At 35.1% G+C, this 20597-nt stretch overlaps 2 protein-coding genes across 2 annotated transcripts; both read left to right on the top strand.

The window, feature by feature from the left end:
* The first annotated feature begins 4841 nt into the window (after positions 1 to 4841).
* On the top strand, positions 4842 to 6214 carry LOC141828276 (F-box/kelch-repeat protein SKIP25). Its single transcript, XM_074715673.1, is given in 2 exon segments — positions 4842 to 4969; positions 4971 to 6214. Coding segments are annotated over 2 exon segments (1209 nt in total). The 5' UTR covers positions 4842 to 4873; the 3' UTR covers positions 6084 to 6214.
* A 4537-nt stretch (positions 6215 to 10751) lies between these two features.
* On the top strand, positions 10752 to 20152 carry LOC141827888 (putative chromo domain-containing protein LHP1). Its single transcript, XM_074715228.1, has 5 exons — positions 10752 to 11012; positions 11102 to 11188; positions 11326 to 12042; positions 19671 to 19731; positions 19816 to 20152. Exons 1-5 carry the CDS (start codon positions 10804 to 10806, stop codon positions 19861 to 19863), a joined length of 1122 nt encoding a protein of 373 aa, XP_074571329.1. The 5' UTR covers positions 10752 to 10803; the 3' UTR covers positions 19864 to 20152.
* The last annotated feature ends 445 nt before the right edge of the window (positions 20153 to 20597 follow it).

Below are 20597 nucleotides of genomic sequence, written 5' to 3' on the forward strand. Positions count from 1 at the left end.
TGGTCATATATATACAGGAGAGGGGCGTAATGTCATGTCCTAATTAAGGAACGTGTCCCATCGTTAGTTATTACCTTGTTAGGAAGGTATGGAATGATCAGATTGCAAGTCCCATCGCTCATGACATACGTTCGTAGGGTCATTTCGCACGTGGGTGTCAAGGCGGCGATCATAATTACGGAGTATGGAACTGTCAGAAAAAAATAATGAGAGTGATGGAGTCGGGCACCGTGATGACCGTTCGGTGTAAACCTTACCCGAATCCGAGTGAGGATGGGGTAGCTGAGCCGATTGGGAGGCTGCGAGTTCGTAGGAGGAGCTGGTCTGTGAGACGACTCGAATAAGGATTCAGCTCAAAAATGCGCCTTGGACACCAAGGAGTTGGCTTCGTGAGGAATCGGCTTGTCAGGCGACTTGAATAAGGATTCGGCTAGCGGGAGGATTCAGTTTGGGGTTGTGCCTCGGACACCTAGGAGTCGACTCCGCGTTCCATATTCAAACTGCTTCCGGATGAAGAGAGACTCGGCTCCCGAGTAAAAAGGGATCCCAAATCGAGGACTGACTTGGGCCAAACTTAGTGTCGATATATGAACTAACACAGGAGTCAGGTCGGGTGTCAAGCCACTCAATCAGCTCCGTCGGTCCATACCCACAACCGCCCATAACAGCCATTAAAAAAGAAACATAAAAGTGTGATTGATATGGTTGGATGTAGCTAGTTGCATATTTGTATGAAATGAAATGAATTAAAAACCAAAAGTAGCTTAAAAAAAAAAAGCCTTTGAAGCAATCAAAAAGACAGAGCCATGAGAGGTGTACAATGCCACCCACTCATCCCACTTGCTAATAAATGCCAAAAGTAGCTTTTAATGTTAGGTTGATGGATTGATTGGTGAGCATTGCAAGCAAGTTGTCGGGCAATGAATTCGATAATTAATCGAACCGTGTAGTCAAATTTTCATAATACCTAAAATACTTATTCAATTTTTATATTTATTAAAATATGTAATTATTTTTCTTTATATTCCTTCTTTATTAACAGTCAACTGTTAAATTTTTTTACCTATTATGTGTTAAAGTTTTTAATGGAATCATGATAAAACATATCAAAGTGTGTCAATTTTAAAAATTCATAGCCCTCATTATAAAATCCATGTACGAGGATATGATCACACTTAAAATGATACAAAGAGTATTTGAAATATTTTTTATTAAATGTCTAAGTTTATTAGAGTCTCAAAAATATTTCAAATCAAATTCATTGTACTTTTTATATCATTTTAAATGTAATCATGCCCTCATATATGTAAGTAGAGAGTTGTTGTAGGAATATCAATGTCAGGAGAGGAGTGAATAGCATATTCATATTTTCGTTGTTCTTTCAATCAAATTGTTAGTAGCACAACGGAATAATAAATAAAACACGACAATAAGAAATATCAAGATTTAACATGGTTCGGCAACCCCGAGTCCCTATTCCACCTAGGTTTCAATTGTTAGCATTAGTATTTTTCTCCTTTTTGAAAACCTCCTGGAAATGAAGAAACCTCTTTCAAGATTTGTAAGATACAATCACAAGTATACAAGTATTGAAAAGATATGTAATGAATTATAAACATAAAACAAACTTGTGTAGATCTGGCTGAAAACCTTGAAACCCACGACATCCTTCCTAGAACTTCTCGGATCACACAGATGGAGTTTGGAGTACTTTTTGAGCACTTGAACGAAAAATGATGATATTGATAAATGATAAAAGAGGCTATCTTGAATCTCTTTTGATGTTGTTCGATCAGTACTTCTTCGGTCGACTGAATGCTCTTCGATCGATTGGACTTCCACTGATTCAGTTGGAAATTCAATCCTTTTTGGGATAAGTTTTGCCCTCCCGGTCGACCGGATTGCTGTTCGGGCGACCGAACTATGTGTCCGATAATCCAGACCAGTTCCTAATTGATCCTATCTGAGTCTTTGTCCGATTGTTGTTTCTTGCAAAACTACAAACAGACAACAAACAAAATATGCAAAACTTAATATTTAGTTTACCTAATTTACTATGTTTACTTATTTAGAGTTCACTCCTTCAAGACTTTTCTCTTTGTTGAGTGTTCAACTCACAGCTGACCCACTTTAGATTTAACCTAGTTCTCAACTAGGTCTTTCCATGTCTGGTCCCGCTAGAATTTTTCATTGTTTGATTCTCAATTAGGATTTCTACTACCTAGTTCCACTAGGACTTTTCATTGTCTGATTCTTAATAGGGCTTCCACTATTTGATTTCCAATTAAGACTTTTTACCACTTAAGATTTACTCTCTTAGAATCTTTCATCAATTACCAAGTATTTGATCCTATTTAGACTTCTCACTCACTTTCTAAACTTTAAATCAACTTTGACTTTGCTTGGACTCCTGATCAAATTTTTCTTAAATATATTGTTCAAATGAAACTATCAAAATGATTGTACTAACAATTATGAGATTTTGAAATTGATACATCTTCAACATATTTTATCACGAGGTTGATAAAAAATTTATTAGTCGATTGATTCGTCATGGGCAATTGACAATTAAAAAAAGGAGTATCATAAAAATAATTATATAATTTAAAAAATATGAAAATTATGCACATATTTTAAATATTACGAAAATATAACTTCGTTCAGTAAATTAATTACCACAATAAATTTGAGCACCACTCATCATCATCGTCCTCGCATACAACACGCTAGAACCGGTACCCATCCAAATCATTGCCATGCTAGGGACCAAATAAATAAATGTTTTTTCCTTTTCTTATTTATAATATATATAATATGCTATATAAATTAAAGTTATAGGCAATCTACATTCATAAACATTTAAGTTGCCACATAAATAACAACTTTATGAAATAGTGCATTCATATCATGCACTTGTTTTGTTTTCTCCTAAAATAAAATGGATAAAAGCAAATATATATATATATATAGTCTAAAAAGCAAAAACATGCATATTTCATATAATAATTGTATAAAGGTCCTCAAAGTAATTTTACAAAATAAATGAAATAAAAAGGTAGCAAATGATATGTCAACTACCTAAAATTTGTCATGATTTACCATTCCTTGAATTTTTTTATTATTATCATTTTTTTACAAATCAAATCTATCTTTTCTAAGTCTGCATCATTTGAATCCCAACTACGATGTGGTTGAGTGTGAGGTGACATGCACTTCCAAATTCATGAGATGGAATTGATCATCTTCATGATTAATTATATTTAGTTGGATTGTAAAAATTAGATACTTCAATTATCAAAAAAAATATAAAAAATTCTTTTAGGGAGAATGAAGAAAAATAAATATTACTATAATGACATATTTATTTTTATTTTATAAAAAATAAAGAACATATAAAATTGTCACACTGACCTTCCTCTCGCAATCCTTATAGGTCTCATTTTTTGCCACAATTTTTTAGATTTTCATTTCCCCGCTTGAATTTTACTAAATTACATCTTAAAAATTGAAAGAGATTATGAAATTCCGGTTGGATTTGTGGTTTAAAAAACACAACCTGATTTGAAAAAATAATCAAAATAGGTGCCTAATTTAATTTTTATTCTTAAAATACTTTTGTTTCAATATATTAATGTAGTAATTTTGACTAAAACGGTTATAACATAATATAATTAAAATTATTACACACGGAGTATTATTACTTTAAAAATATTTTTTTTTATTTGGTAAAATTATTTCAACTTAGCCAAATTTGCTTTATCTTTATTATAAGAGTTTTGAATAAGCTGTTATATGTTTTACCAATTTTAAATAAATATGTTATAATAACATTAATTTTTTTTATCTCCATTAGATAAAGTACTTTGGAGAATAAATAAAAATATTAAAACTTAAATTTAAATAGAGATGAATATTTTAGAGATCAACCTCTAAATGGGCATAAACTGTGTTCCAATTAGATTATTAAAAAAATTAAAATATTTTTTAAAATAAAAAATATAATTGGTGTTGTTTTGATAATAATAAAAATAAAAGGTGTTCTTTAATTTTTACCCTAAATTTAGTATGTAAACAGAAAAGATTCCATAAGATTGTATCATAAATAATTGGAAAGATAACAACAAATATTAGCTTTTCGTGGCCGACTTTCCATTTTTTAAAGCTTTTGGCTTTTGCTCTTGTGCTTCCCTTTTCACTTGGGCCACTCCACAAGCCACCCCACGTATTTTGTTAATTGACAAAAATAAATAAATAAATTAAAGGCATGGCCATCACTCACACTAGAGATGTGTCTTCCTAAAGTAACACAAACTAGCTTTTTAATATTATCTTTACAATAATTTACTGATTTTCATAGACAAATCTTAATCAACAATCACACCTCGAAAGATATAGAAGGCCATATTTTAATTATGAAAAGTCATATGCTTTTCATGCGAAAGTATTTAAACCGAATAAAACTTTTAAAAATATTCCAATTTAATGGCAATCTATATAAATAAATATATATGGAACAACGCATCTGGCACTGCTCCTACAAAATTTAATTAATTAATTAATTAATATTAGTTCCGCAGCTTTTGTAGGCCGGCAGGCAGCTGGCAGCCGGAAATTTGATTTATTTTAATTTTAATTTATTTTATTTTATGGTACATGGTTTTGAATTTGGGTGGTGGACAATATTTAAATATCTTTCAATATTATTTTATTTTATTTAATGAAATCTTTGTTTTTTTTTAATGTATAATTATTATTATTTTTTACTTCGTGGGCCAACGCTACGCTATAAAACCAAACAGAAGAAAAGAAGGAAAAGGGTCCCTTCCCCTTCCGCAGCTTCCTCTTCTCTTCTTCCCCATCCGCATCGCTTCCCATGGCCAATACTTCGCTCTCTAAATTGGCCAAGCGCCCAAAGATATCCTCCGCCGCCGACGCTGCTTCCGCCGTCTCAGCACCATCGGCGGAGGACAGAGGAGGAGGAGGAGGAGGAGGAGGAGGAGGAGGAGAAGCAGCCGCTGCTTCCCGGCCTTCCAGATCACCTCGCCCAGATCTGCCTCTCCCGCGTCCCCGCTCTGCTCCTCTTCTCCGTTTGCCGCTCCTGGCGCCGCCTAATCTACTCCTCTTCCTTCCCCCCATTCCTCTCCCTTTTCGCCCTACTCTCCGACGCCGAAGGCGGAGGCAACGCCGGCGCCGATCCGGTGGGATTTTTCGCATTCGACCCCATCTCCGGTCGGTGGGCCCCTCTGCCGCCTCCGCCTCCGCACTCACCTCTGCGACGGCTAGTCCTCCGCCACCCTTCCTTCCTGGCCCGCAGCCTCCCCGTCCAGTCCGTCGCCGTCGGGAGCCACCTCGTCGTCCTCGCGGCCACCACCCACCGCCTCCTCCCCGCCCTCCCTCGCCCCCTCGTCTTCCACTCTGCCTCCGGCCGCTGGCGCCTCGGCCCTCCTCTCCCTGCACCGCGCCGCTGGTGCGCCGCCGGGACCGCCGGCGGGGCCGTGTACCTCGCCTCCGGGATCGGCGGCGACTACAACGCCGACGTCGCCCGCTCAGCCGAGCGCTGGGACCCCGCGGCCGTCTCCGGCTCCGCGTGGGAGCGGGTGGCGCTGCTCCCGGATGGGCGGTTCTCTCGGGAAGCGGTAGAGGCGGTGGCGTCCCGCGGGAAGCTCTGCATGGTCAACGTCCACGGCCGGGCAGCGAAGCAGGGGGCGGTCTACGACCTCCGGGCGGACCGGTGGGACGAGATGCCCCCGGGGATGCTGGCCGGGTGGAACGGGCCCGCGGCCTCGCCGGCTGAGAAGGAGGACGGTCCGATCTACGTGGTAGACGAGCAGAGCGGAACCCTGAGGGCCTACGATTGGGGCACCGACCGCTGGACGACGGTGGCGGAGTCGGAGAGGCTGAAGGGAGCGACGCAGATGGCAGCGGGAGGGGAGCGGGTGTGCGTGGTATGCGGCGGGGGCCGGACGGTGGTAGTCGTGGACGTGAAGTCGCCTGAGCGGATGTGGGTGGTGGCGCCGCCGGAGGGTAAGCAGGCGCTGGCGGTGCACGTGCTGCCGAGGATGTGCTCCGGCGACTCGTCGTGATCCGCGCGATCGCCGATCCGCATAGATCTGTGTAATTCTTTTATAAAATAATCGATCAGTCAAAGGGGCACAGCGCCTGCAATGTTTCGGTGGCCGGCGGATGATCGACAAAGACAAGTAAGTAGTTTTTTTTTTTTGGGTGGAAACAAGTGCCTTTTCCATCAACTTAAAAAAATAAATTAATTAAAATAATAATAATAATAATAATAATATAGTTCAGAAACATTTCGAGGATATTATCGACCTTGTTGTTTTGTATAGAATATAATATCTACTATTTGTTTCTAATTTGCACTGTTTAGGTCCATTTGTCGGGCGTCCCCACTGTTACTTCCTTTTAATATGCACATCACTTTTCGAGTTAACGTAAGTTAATGCGTCATCCGCGTGCTGGTAGTCCCACGTGGCAGTGTTAGTTAAAACGGTCAAAAATACAAAAAAAAAAACCTTATTTTTTTATATTGTCGTAAGAGCATTCTATTTTAGATAAAAATAAAAAAGACATTCTAAATTACCTAGAACGTCAAAGAAATATAGAATACTCTTACAACGTAATAAATAAATTATTTTATTTTAATTAAAATTATTATATATAAAATATTTTTATCAATTTAATTAAAATTACTTTAAAATAATTATATAAGCTACTTAGGTAGCTGTTTCATAATTATAATTAAGTCCTAAATTCTAAATTTTAAAATTATTATATCAAAATATTTTATTAATTTGCTTAAAAAAATTTAAAATTTATCAAAATTATTTTACAATAATTATAGAAATTATTAAATAGTTGTCACACAGTTGTACAAGTTATTACACAGTTATAGATAAACCATAAATACTAAATCTTAAAATTTTGAATCTTAAATTTTAAATCTAGAGTACTATTATATCAAAATATTTTTTTTTATCAATTGGTTTAAATTATTTAAATTTCATTAAAATTATTTTAAATTAATTGATATTATTTTAAAATAATTATAAAAGTTATGAGTAGCTTCTATATAATTGTAAAATATATTAAATAACTGTTATAATAGTATTGTATTAGTTGATATATATTGTAACAGTTAGAATAAGAGTAAAGATATTCTCAAAAATAAGGTATCTTTTGAATTAATTTTTTTAAAAAAAGAACGCAATGATTTACATAATTTGAGATGCTAATTTGTTTTTTATTCTTTTATTTTTAAAAGTATATATTAAAAAATTATCCTATTATATTTTTTATTTAAAAATATTTTATTTTAGTGCCTACACGTGTTGGTAGCATTGAAGTAATTTTTATTTTGAGAAATTTTAATTAAATTGATAAAAAAAATTAATATAATAATGACAATTTTAATAATAATTTTATTCTATATTATAATAATTATCATCATATCTAGCATAATAGATAAAAAAAATATTTTTTGAATAAAAAATAAAATGAGTGTGCTTTTGTTATTTTTATTAAAATAGAGTATTTTTTACATAATAATAACAAGGGTCATTTTTAAATTTTTATCCTTAACTTAACATGGAATTTTAAAGAATTTTAATAGAGTTCGGCTTTTAAAAGGCCTGAGCTCATTTAAAGAATTCTTAATTGAATTGGGCACATAGGGCTAATTTTTTGATGAATTATTTTAACTAGAATTTTTCGGGTCGTTACATTGTATTCGTATTGTTCACAAACCATAAGCAACAAAGTTCGCACTCAACTAAGCCCATTTAGGGCTCAAGCCGGGTATGATCCAAACTATATTAGGTGTTTCAATCCATTTGACAAATAATGATTTCAAAGAGCATAAAAAGATGTTAAAATATTTGGGATTTCTATAATCAAATCCAGAAGGTGAGGTAGGACTACAAGGAGAATGAGAAATTGTAGCTCCCTCATGCCTTTCATGGAGGATGACAAGGTCCACAATTCGCGGAAAGACTTCAAGATTTGGAAAGTTCAAGATTTGGGAAGTTTTTGACTTGGGAAGTATATGGCTTGGTAACATCTCTGGAGAGACATAACAACTAAATTTACTCAGGTGAAGAAGTAACAGTATATCTACTCAGATAAAAATCCTCCTAAGCCTCCTCTTTTTCTAACTAATTGATTCTGCATGAGCATCTCCACTTGGGAACATTCCTAATACACCGTCCAAACTAGGAGAACATCCTCGTTCAGGGATATCTCCTCTGGACTCCGATCCTTCCATTTATTTTTATTAATCATTTATGCCAATAATCCTCTAACTAGCAGTTTGACAAGTGGTAGTATCTTAAGTATGGTTGTAGTAGGAGTTAACTAAAGGAGGATGATGCCACCCGACTTATTGAATAGCTCCCCATATGCAGGAGAATAGGGATGATGTTAATGATATCAACAAATTGGGTGCATGTTAAATCTAGTTTGATGAGGAGAAGTCAGTCATGGATCATCACCTATACATGCCAAGAGTGTCAAATGTTATCTCAGACAGGAGAGGATGGTGGCCCTACCTCTACCCATACAAATGGTTGACTTGGACCCACACATGAGCTAGATAGCCAAAGCATGGAAGAGTCCATGTGAAGATTGGCTTTGACTCTATATAAGAAGGAGGAAGTTCACCGAGAAGGGGACTTATGAACTGACAAACCGACCACACCTTGTGAGTAGTCTGGAGTAAAGACAGTGGTTAACCTGATCAACCTCTGTGCGTCTTCTTTCCTTTGCCCTAGCTAAAGTCCTTCTCCAGTAAAAGATATTCTTTTTTTCTTCAGCTCAAGTCTTTCTTCCAAAAAGGCACTCTCCCTTTCAGACTTGTGTTGACTTAACTATCAGAGGGGTAACACTGATAATGCCACCCCCCTCCACTGACAGGTGTTGATTCGCAAATTGGAGGCTTACTTAGGTGTGTAACGAAGGAAGCTCTATAGGTGTGAACTCAAAGTAGGTGGTGTGGTTGAGCAAGAGGTCCAAAGCCACGAATCATGGGGAAAATTAATATCCATAGGCTATGGTTGAAAATTGACTTTGAAAATTATTTCAAAATTATTATTGAAAATCTTGATGAAGTCTATTGGTCCATAGGTGATAATGTTGACACAAAGTTAGAGTGAACATTAAATTTTTTAATAATTTCTAACTTTATACTATTTTTTAAAAATAAGATGTATTTTTATAGAAAATTATTTTATCTAATCGTTATTTGATATAAGCAATGTATGTATAAAATTATTTTTTGACTATTTTTGTTATAGTAACAATCGACTGATAAACAGTAATAATTGATTGTTATTGTGACAAACAAAAAGTTAAAAAAAATCAATTGATCAATTCATCAGATGTTGTTTAGTTGACTAATTTCACTATTTGAGTGAACAAAAAGTTAAGAACTCAACTGGTTGTTCATCAGTCGATTGATGATACTGTAGCAACGAATAGAAGGTTTCTGAGTATGCTGTGACATTCGACTGTTAGACCATCAATTGACTGATGAACAGTAACAATCAACTATTCATGATCAAACTAGAGTTGATAAGAGTCGTTCTGTAAGTGTAACAGTCGAATTCAGTAGAGCAATCAATTGATGATAATAAACGATCAATTGATAGGTGAAAATCAGCTCCTACCTGAAGGCAATAAAAAGAAGGATTTTGAAGAGATTTTTGCAAGTTGATTCTTGATAATTTTGGAGATAAGTGCTGTTATATTTTCAGACCATAAGAGAAAATCCAAAGCAACCACAACGATCAAAAGCAAAGATTTAATTTGTTAATTTTTCATTTACATTTGATCATATTTGTATTTGTATCTTTATTTTGTATTGCATTGCTTGTATAACAACAAGTATTGTAAAAGATTTCTCTGCTATCCGATGAAGAGAGAGCTAGTAGTGATTTCACTAGGATGGTAGATCATGGAATATCGAATCACATTAAATTAGTTTATTTTTGTGCTTATCTTTTCTTTTATATTATATGTTTTTGTTTCCGCTACGTATTGACGTATTGTAGACGAGCATATAATCGACAATCAACAAAAATTTCAAATTACTATTCACCCCTCCCTCCTTCTCTAACAACGTCAACCAACGGTCCCAACATCTATAAATTTTTAAACATAATTAATATCAATATATCTAAAGATTGAACTCTTTGGTCTTACATGAAAACTCCTTCTAGTAACTTTAGGTGTGCAAATCTTTTAAGACTATTTATTATTCTAACAAGTAGTGAGTCCTAAGAAAGGTTTTTTTTTTTTTTTTTTTTTTTTTTTGCAGTGATAGTTGCTATCAAATTTAAATGGCTATGAATTTATATCCTTAGGACTTGTTCAGTGTTTGTCATAATAAGATACATTTGAATAATATTATTTGATATATAAAGCTATCACCCACTTGATGAAACACCTACTTGGTAATTGGTTCCCACTATGCATTTTTTTTAGATTAAATTAATCATGTAATATACACTCTCATTTATTAAAAATTTGATAAGAATTGAATATCTAAATTATTAAAAAAATACTTTTAAGTAGGAGTGTCTCTACGGAGGAAGTTGGTTGCTTATTTGTTAAATAAAAAATACATAATTAATTGAGAGATAATATTAGATAAATTAATAATTTGGTAATTAACTACTTTTATTTTTATCAGCAGATAAATAATCAACCAGTTACCAGACTACCAAGTGGACACCGACAGCGGACAGCGGACAGCAGACCGACGCCTCGGCGAACGGCACTGCCGACGCCCCTATGAAGGAGTTCAGCGCCGTCGCCGGAGAGGAGGAGGAGGAGGAGGAGGAAGAGGAGGAAGAGGAGGGAGAGGGGGAGGAGGGACTAGGGGAGGAAGAATTAGTTGGAGGAGGGGGTGAAGCTCCCAAACTGGAGGACGGCTTCTACGAGATCGAAGACATCAGGAAGAAGCGAGTTCGAAAGGGTCAAATCCAATACCTCATCAAGTGGTAATTCCGCTGCCATTTTGATCTCTATCTTTTCCTTGATCTAGGGATTCGTCTATTTATTTCATGGTTATTTGCTTGTTGAACGGAAGGCGAGGATGGCCGGAGACGGCCAACACCTGGGAGCCCTTAGAGAACGTCCAGTTCTGTGCCGATATCATCGAAGCTTTCGAAGAAAGGTCAGAGTTGCCACTCTGAAATCGCTTTCTTTAATTATTATTATTGTTGTTGTTTTTTAAAAAAAGAGAGAAGGTCTGCTTTCTCTTGTCCGAACATCTGTTTGCTCCATGAGTTGAGCTTTTCTTTCGGTGGACAGATCGAGGCCGCCTCGGTCACGAAAGCGCAAGCGGAGACATGGAGGACCGTATGGTATCGTTGCCCAGAAGAAGCGCTGCGTCCAAAATGACGAATTTAAAACGATTCCTAATCTTACATCTCTCAATCAAATAGATTCCATTTGCAATTCAGTGGTGAGTGCTGATGCTGCTAAAAGCAACCAACAAGTTGGGAGGACAGAAGTAGTGGATAAGGAAATTGGAGAGTCAAAGAAGAAGAGCAGAGATGAGGAGACCGAGGTGACGTTATCTCGAGTGGATAAGGCACAGAACCTAGAGGCTCTTAATTCAACAGAGCAGATTGGAACAAATGGGCATGCTTCTTTGAGCCCCCCTGGTGGTCGGGAGGAGGATGGTTCATTGGATGGGTTCTCGAAGGTGGAATGCACCCAGGCACTACAGGTCAATATACCTACTGGTGCAAAGAGGAGGAAATCTGGGTGCGTGAGAAGGTTCACACAGGGTTCTGTAACAGGTCAACAGGATGAGCTGCAGATAGTAACTGCAAGAAAGGAAACTGGACCTTGTGACAAAGGGGAAAAGTTTGAGAATGCACATGTTTCTGAATTTGATGATAAAAATAAGTTGGATGATGCTGGAAAGTCACCTTCAATCACAAAGCTTTTAAAGCCAGTTCGTTTCTATGCTTCTGTAGTAAACAATGTGCAACAAGTATCCATAACTTTCAAGGCTCTTAGGTGAGTTTGCAATTGGCTATTGCTTTACCTCTTTGAATCATTTATAAAGTCGTTCATCTAGATCCTTGATTTGGATTTTTTACTAAGGCAAGTTAAGTGGTTTGAACTGGATATGCTTCTGTTTGTTCAATTTATGGATGTTTGTATGGAACACCTTCCGATATAGCTTTGCAATCTCTGTGTTCAGAATATCTTGTCTTAATTTGCAATAAGAATATGACTGTTTAATTACCTACGATATTGTATGAAAGTTTGCAAGCATGCCCCTTTTTTTGCTCAAAGTTCACAGTAGATTTTTCCTTTTTATTTTTGGGTTGAATGATTGGCCTTGTAAGTCACATTCTTTATTGTGATCATTGATGTTTTATTATCTATTATTTGACCTGAATATTTCTACTGCATTATACCTAGTTCTGTTATTCTCTAGCTAGAAGTATTTAAGTTCAAAATTCTAATTGTCTGACACATTTTCCAATATACCCTGAGTGGTCGAGACATTCAGGATCATCTCTACTGTTTGAAGCCTTGTTTAAAGCTTTAGATAGCATAGGTGACACTTAGGTTATAGGGCCGATCAGAAAATGGTAAAATTTTTGGTATTGAGCAAATTTATGCTTGCATATCCAAATTAGCAATAGTAATTGTATTTTTTTTTCTGATTCATACTTCAAGTTTCTGTTAGCATCAATGCAGATTTAGGTTCTTGAATAGAATAATAGTCTGGAGCCATGTGTGATATATATGCATCTATATTGCTACATGTGTAACTTTGTGCCCCTGACAAGAGCATTTAAATGTGCTAAACACAAAATGCTTGATAAACACAAGTTGCCTTGTCATAGTTTTATATGATGCATAGGACTAGGGGGAAGTACTCAAAATCCTGTGAAAATAGGGAAAAGAAGAATTCTGAATGAAGATTTGTGATATGCACAAAGGATTGTGTTGTATAATGGATTTTGAGAGAAAATATAGATGAAAGCCAAATCAAGGAATTTGCCTTTGAAATTGTTTTATAGACTTTTCATCAAGACACAACCTTTATGCAACAGAGAATAAATTTCAGCCCAAATTACATGCAAACCAGATTGCCAAATCCATGGTGTGAAGTACCTAGTTGTGCCGCTGTGCTGATCGACATGGGTACAATTTGTACTGATCGGCGCAACACTTGATTTAGCACTGCGAAATAGAGAAGAGAGAAGAGCGAAGAGATTGAGAGAGAGAAGGGAGGAGAGGAAGATTGTCACAGGGAGGGGTGTGGCGGTGATGAGTGGGTTATGGGCAGGTGCCGCATAAGAGAGAAATTGAGAAAACTTGCATTGAGTGGAGAGAGAAAGGGAATGATTTTTAATCTTTTAAAAATGTTGTTAATCTAAATAAAAATGATTGAACTCAACTATCCTATATATAAAATTTGTTGGTTCAGTTTTAAATTGATCAAAATAATTTCAAATTGAGCCTAGTTTAAACTCACTTGATTTTAATCGCTATGTTTATTTGATGGACTCCACCTTACCCTAATTCGACTTCCACTTGAACTAAAACTCAAAATATTGGTTTGACTTAGCTTCATTTGTATCTAAAAGATTTTGAAAAAACAATTTAAAATGTGAAAAATTTAAGTAGGATAAATTTGGTATCTAACATTGCTAAAGTTTTTTTTTTTTTCATGTTTTGACTTTTATGATGTCAGAAGATTGTATGAGCAACGAACAGGAAATCTAGGTTGGATTGTCAAACTTTTTCTCCTCATTTATGTTCTCTCTCAACTTTGAATAGAGTACTAAGAAACAACTAGAATTTGACACAACGTTATGATTAAATGAAATTTATTTGATTAAGTTAAAAGATAAGTCATTTATAAATTTTCTTTTGCTATTTTTAATTCATTTTATTAGAATATCATTGAAGATACGTGATGATTGCAATTGCAATAGAAGGGATTAGATTATTTTTTAAAAAAAACTCAATCTATTTTAATTTGGAGGTATACAAAAATTTTAAATTCGAACTTTAATTTTGACTAAAAAATTTTAAAATGTAAGTTAAATTTTATATTTTTAGTTTTTAAAAATTTTATACTTATAAAATTAAATAATTTAATTACAAAATTTAAAATCTAATTTAAGCTAAAATATAATATTTTACATCCCAAAATTTGAAAATTTTATATTTTTTTGTTTTTTATTTACTCTAATAATTGTTAGTTACATGAATGAAACAAAATCAAATTAAATGATATAATTTTGAATTATTAACTGCATCCAAAGTTTTATTTAGGATTTATAAAACAAACTATAAGGAACAAAGAAATATTTATATAGCAAATTATTGGAAATGTGAATGGAAAAGGAGGTGGATGGAAGAAGGGTCTCCCTTGTGAATGAGAGTTTAGTCCCACATTGGGAGTTGTATGACTTTATGGTTGGTTTATAATGTATCACAAGTGTTGAGATTGTTAACATATGTATGGGGAGGCTCTCTTGTTTGCATGGGCCTGTAGAGAGTGCAAATCTAGGGTCGGATTGCACTGAACCAAAAGTGACTTGTGTGCGTTGAATGTTGGACCGATCGAGGTAAAATTTGCCTAAGTGAATCAACCAATATTTTATCATTCGAATCATTCTTTTACTTGTTGCTCAAGTGTAACGGATGCATTAAGCATTAATAGAGTAATGCAGAATCGCATTCAAGTACAAACTCAGTTCACCATAGTCGATTTGTGCTTGGTGGTAATCACAATCTGCCATTGTATCATAGGAAACAGACGTCCATCGTAACCTCAAAGTACCGCTGGAGGGGATGAATCTGTTTTAAAGACCTGTAGGTTCACTCAGCCTCAGCAGTCGGGTGAAAACCTCAAAGTACCGCTGGAGGGGATGAATCTGTTTTAAGGACCTGTAGGTTCACTCAGCCTCAACAGTCGGGTGACATCCCTACTCGGACTCGGCTTCCCACTTGGACTTAGGGACTTGGGAACACTTGTCGCTTAGCTTCTCACTTGTGCTCAGGAAGCAGTCAGCCAGCGATATTCTGAATTTGTTGTAATTTTCAATTCAGAATATCCCCTATATCTCCGGCTAAGATTGTCTAACACAAATTCCTTATCAAATGCTCATGAATAAATTTTAAAGACTTAATGCATAAAGATATATTCATTTTGAATAAAATGACATCCTTTAAATGAAAGTCTCTTAGCCCTTCAAATTTAAAATTGCTACAATGTTGCAAATTTGAAAGCTAAACATGCCCCAATTTATAGCAAATGAATCAAATTAAACAAATAACTTGATTCTTGATTTTTTTTCTATCAGTTCCAAGAATATAGAGTTACTGATATTGCTAAAAATATAGGGGGAAACTGAAGTGACTCATAAATCATAAGGCTTCTAGTGAGTATAAATTTTCAAAGTACAACCTGCTGGAGAAGCAATTTTGTACTTTAGTCCCTACTATTAAGTAAGTTGACATAGATCCACATAATTATCAATAGGTAGCTGGAAAGCCTCATACCCATGAGTAATTCCCCTCTTTGAAGTCAAACCCACAAGATTCTTTGGACAAACCTATCTCTATGCTGAAAAACTGTAACAGTTGAAATATTTTCTCTGAGAAGTGTTGCTATGAGGATTTTCTATGTTTCTTTGCATCCATTCTCATTGTAAAAAAGTTTGCTCCTACGCAGTTGAGCTTTTGGGAGATGGAGCTGAGCCTTCAATCGTCAAACAAAAAACTTTGTTCCTGATAAAGAAATCTGTTATAAACAGAAACTGTCATTATGGAGAAAGAAGTAACTTGCTACTGGGTACATGATCGAAAGAGCCTAAAAAAAGTACTAGAATGAACCTTGGTTTTTTTCAATCCGCCTTGAACAAATATGGTGTTTTTGCAAATTGTGAATACTATTGAAAGTATTTGAAACACGAATCATAAGTTTCGTGTTAAAGGGATAAATAAGTCAAAAAATAATTCTATCTTACTAAAATTTGTATGAATATCCTATAACATCATAGTATCATTAATAAACCTCATTGACACAAATATCAAGATGCAATAAAAAAACTAAAGACATATTGTTAGAAAATTTTCACTGAATTTTAAATGACTAAAATATCAAAAGGAAAATTGTAAAAGAAACTGTATCACGAGTATTCTATATCCTCTCTAATTGAGATGCTATTTGGTCAATGTTGATTATTGAATCTCAAGGAATACAAATGTTTTCATTGGCATCCTCTGGTCGACGATCAGTTACTAACAATGAGCAGGTGATCCTCTAGTCAAAGATGCTCAAGGAAAAGGCCACCCAAGCTTAGGAAAAGACTCTCGCTTGCTTGACCATATATCTATTGAATAGTCAAAGGATTCACATTGATATAAATCCAATGTCAAAATAAGTTCATATGCTATTGTCTTGGTAGCTTGATTCATTTGAGCACTTAGTTATCCAACTGTTAAAGAAACAACATCAACAAAAACTTAATGCCAATAAATTTTTATATTGTTCTATTTGACTCACCCCCTTAACCACTTAATTGTTGAACGATCAATGGATCACCATTGATATGATTTAATGCCAAAAATTTATAGGCCATTCCATGTTTGTCATTTAAGCATCTCGTACACCTAGTTGGTGATTAATGACCAAATCCCTAATGGATCCCTAAATGTGGATTCTAATAGTATTGTCTTGTGTCTGCACCTTTTTTTTATTTTGGCTGGTTGTTTGTGCAGTCTTCCAATTCTAGTAACTGACGCTTTTAGATTCTCCAATGTAATGCAAAGCACTTGCAACCTTCCACATGACCCATCGAAACACTGAATGCTATTTGATTTGCCAATCATAAGTCCACAGCCAAACCTTAAGCAGCAAATTTACTCTTAGGCTGAAGCACCTTCTCATGGAGTGAATTAGGAAATTTAATTTTATAGTGTTAAAAGAAATTATAATTGATGTTTTTACTTGTGAAATAGCATGCAGAATTTCTGAATAGCTGAGACATACAACTGATATTTTCACTTGTTTTTGGAGTTGTGGTAGTTCCTGTTATATGATATTTTAACATTTTGTCAAAGGGAGTGAGCTAATAATTATAATTAATGTCAGTAGCACGTGTCATGTTTCTGAATTATGTCTTTCCTGACAATATGGTAGAACGGTATAAGTGAAAAATTCTTACATGAACCAATCTTATCCTGTGTGGCTTTCTCACATGTATCACTTGTAGCATACCTGAAAGATTGATATGATAAAGAAATGTTGATCATGACAATATATGGAAGAACCATGTTGACCAGGAGGAGGAGCATTGACTCTTTTCTTACTTTTGGTTTACTAAGTAGGATATTCTACCAAGCTGATGAGACCATGAATATGCTAGGAAGGTAACTGTGATAAGAATGAAATGCTCTCATTTTGATTTAATATAGTGCTATTGGTTGCCAAGATTAATTGGAATGCTGAAATTATATTTTCTCATAGATGAAGCTAATTTTCAACCTATTTCAAGAATTTGTTTAGCATTTGATCAAGTATGAGATCAACTAAAAATAAAGGAAAATTTCTTTTGACCCCATCTTTTTCTTTTTTGTCTTTACTATACAGGGAAAACAAGAAATTTTTTGTGTAATAAATATTATCTAGAATTTCTCTTAAATTCAAATTCATAACTGAATTGACATCTTTGTTCCCTACTCACACGATATGTAGATATACCAATTTTGAATAGTAGTAAATACTAGGATTTATGCATATTTGTATTAGTCACAGCCTCTATTATTCCATATATTGTAAAGGTTCCCATGGAATTCATTACTCAGTTTTCACATGAAAAAGTTAAAAAGTTTGTGTGGATATGTAATTATTATTTATGTTAATTACTTGTACCTCACTCCTAAGCAACCTCTTTTGTTGGCGATATGGATAAGAATACAATATGGACAACCATAGATATAGATGTGTCACATGTCAAGGCTAGTAAAAGCATGAGGATAATGCTTGATTTATACATTAGATATCACTAATTATGTCACCTATTCACCACTCGTTCAGATTGTTTTGTGTGCCCTCAGTGTTCATCCAAGCCAAGATCAAACTTTCCAGGAGATTCAGTTGTATTACTTATAGTTACCATATTAATGGACAAAACAGAATTGGAATTCTCTTTCATTTTGAAGACATAACTTTATCCTAGCCTAGAGTTCAACAATGTTGTCATTCCAACCCTATTACGTTAGTCCCACAAGCCTCATATTATCCATTTACATTAGGTATCACCAATTATGCTTCAACATGTGCCTAGTTATTTATAACAACCTTAATAAAAATTAGCATAGGCAGATCCAATTAGAGGTTGCCAAATGTGTATCATTTAGGTAAAGGTAACAACTAGTGTAGTCCCCACAGTCTATAAATAGGACACTTGGGCTATATCAAAAGAGGGAAAGATTTTAGGGAGAAAGAATCCTTCCAACCAACTTTCTTTCTTATTCTTATATTCAGGTCAACTTTGGTCTGACGAGAGTCAATTGAGCTTGATTTGAAACTGAAAGGAAACTGTAAAGCGCTTCGGATAAGGAGGAAGAACTTTATTAAAACTGGCTACAATGCAGATCAGGTGGGAAGAAGGCTTCGAGGCTTTTGGACTGAAGAATCAGTGAACAAGATGAACTGGAATTATGGGGTAGAGCTAGACGTGGACCATGGTGGTGATGGGTGACAAATTGTCGCTTAGGAACTGCACAGAACTTCTTGACTTGCTGTAGTCATTTTAGCAAATTGTCAGAAGTGCTCTCCTCGTCCATGTAGTTGATGCCCTTTTAAACCCCATTGTGATATTCAGCTCATTGGTATTGCTACTCGTAGCTAGGACTTGGATATTTCAACCATGCACAGAGTTACCAACATCACAGTGAAATTGAGGATCAACTGGTTTTCTGTATGGAGGACAAATTTGTATGATGCAACCATGGAGACAACAGTTGTGTGATAGACTATTTTATACAAAGGTGGTTAGCATAAATTGTCCTTTTCTTCTGAACCTAGCATTGACAAGTCTCATGCGCTTGGAGCTATACTTTTATAAAAAGAATAGTCTATTTGTACTTGTAATGATGGAATGCTAATAATATTTGATAGTCCACCTTTCCTTTTTAATGCATTTATATGGTATGATGCTTGATAGAATAGGAACAAATTACTTAGTATAATTAGTTAATTTTTTATGGAGTTTATAAATATCTAGGTCGTTTCCTATTTCAAATAATGCTATAGAATTAGATTACAATTCCTAGTCTATCTAACAATGGAGATTGTAATTAACAATTTCTGATTGATTTTCTGTCTCTGCACCATGTGGGAGAGCATTTATTAGACATTCAAGATTTTCATTAGCGATGTCTGATGTTTATCGAAGCCGGTCCTAGTTCACCATTGTGTAGTTTGACTATTGGTATCCCGTATCCTTTATTTATATGCATGATACACAAACCAAGCTCTAGATCAGAAACATTGCAGAGGTTGCACTAGCCATATTGAGTTTACTTCGAGACTTTTATCTTTCTGTCCACTCATTGCAAAACTTGCACTAGCTTCAGGTAATTATGACATCCATTTTGCTGTACAGGTCTGATGGAAATGAAGTCCTTGTCGATGACAAAGAACTGAAAGCTAAAAACCCATTGTTGGTAAGCCGCACAGCCTATTATCACATTGCTGTAATTTCTATGGCATTAGTATAGATGTTGAGATTGAACTTTTTCATATCGCAGCTGATCAGTTTCTACGAGCAACACATTCGCTACAGCCCGAACCAATGATCTAATTCAACAAAGTATATTGACAATTTCCTTCGTAAAGCATGCTGGAGACTGTGGTCCTTACTCCTTATATGCTTACAAATGGTAGGCAGCCAGGCCGGAGCAGTTTTCCATGCAAAAACCAATTAAGATGGTTTGAGCTGTTTTATTCTTCTTGTGAAGTATGTGTTGTAGCATTTGCAATTATGAATCTGATGTTTGTATCATTACGTTACCATGCATTCCTGTGTATATAACTTTTATCAACAAATTCTTTTTGTCAAGTCAATATTTATTATTATTATTATTATTTTTCTGCCAACTGATGGTGTTTGGCAATAGCTGTTTGTAGTTGTATGTTTCTTTGACAAAACTTCCAAATTGGAAGATGGTCAAATATGGTTGACATTGGATGCTTGTATTGGAGGGTTGTGATTTATATTGGAATACAGTCAATTCTTTAAGGCAGAAGTTTGATCACGGAGATAGTCAATTATCTTTTTTTAAAAAAAACAAATATTCCGTTGCCTGGGACTCGAATTATGTATCTCAGTCGAATATCCTAACCAATTAGATTACAACAGAATCAGTTTGTTTGTCACTTATCTTTAATAAAATAGCCTCATGCCTTCAGACGGTCTGTCTATCATGAATGTTCAAGATGAGCAAATGACAACCCGCATAGTTATTAAGCAATCCACATAGTTTATTATGCAAGCATCCATGTTTCAATGACAATGTAGATGTAGTTGTAA

Source organism: Curcuma longa, chromosome 4 (assembly GCF_044706935.1).
Source record: "Curcuma longa cultivar G26 ecotype Majalengka, Jawa Barat chromosome 4, ITB_CL_G26_1.1, whole genome shotgun sequence".
NCBI classification, from domain to species: domain Eukaryota; kingdom Viridiplantae; phylum Streptophyta; class Magnoliopsida; order Zingiberales; family Zingiberaceae; genus Curcuma; species Curcuma longa.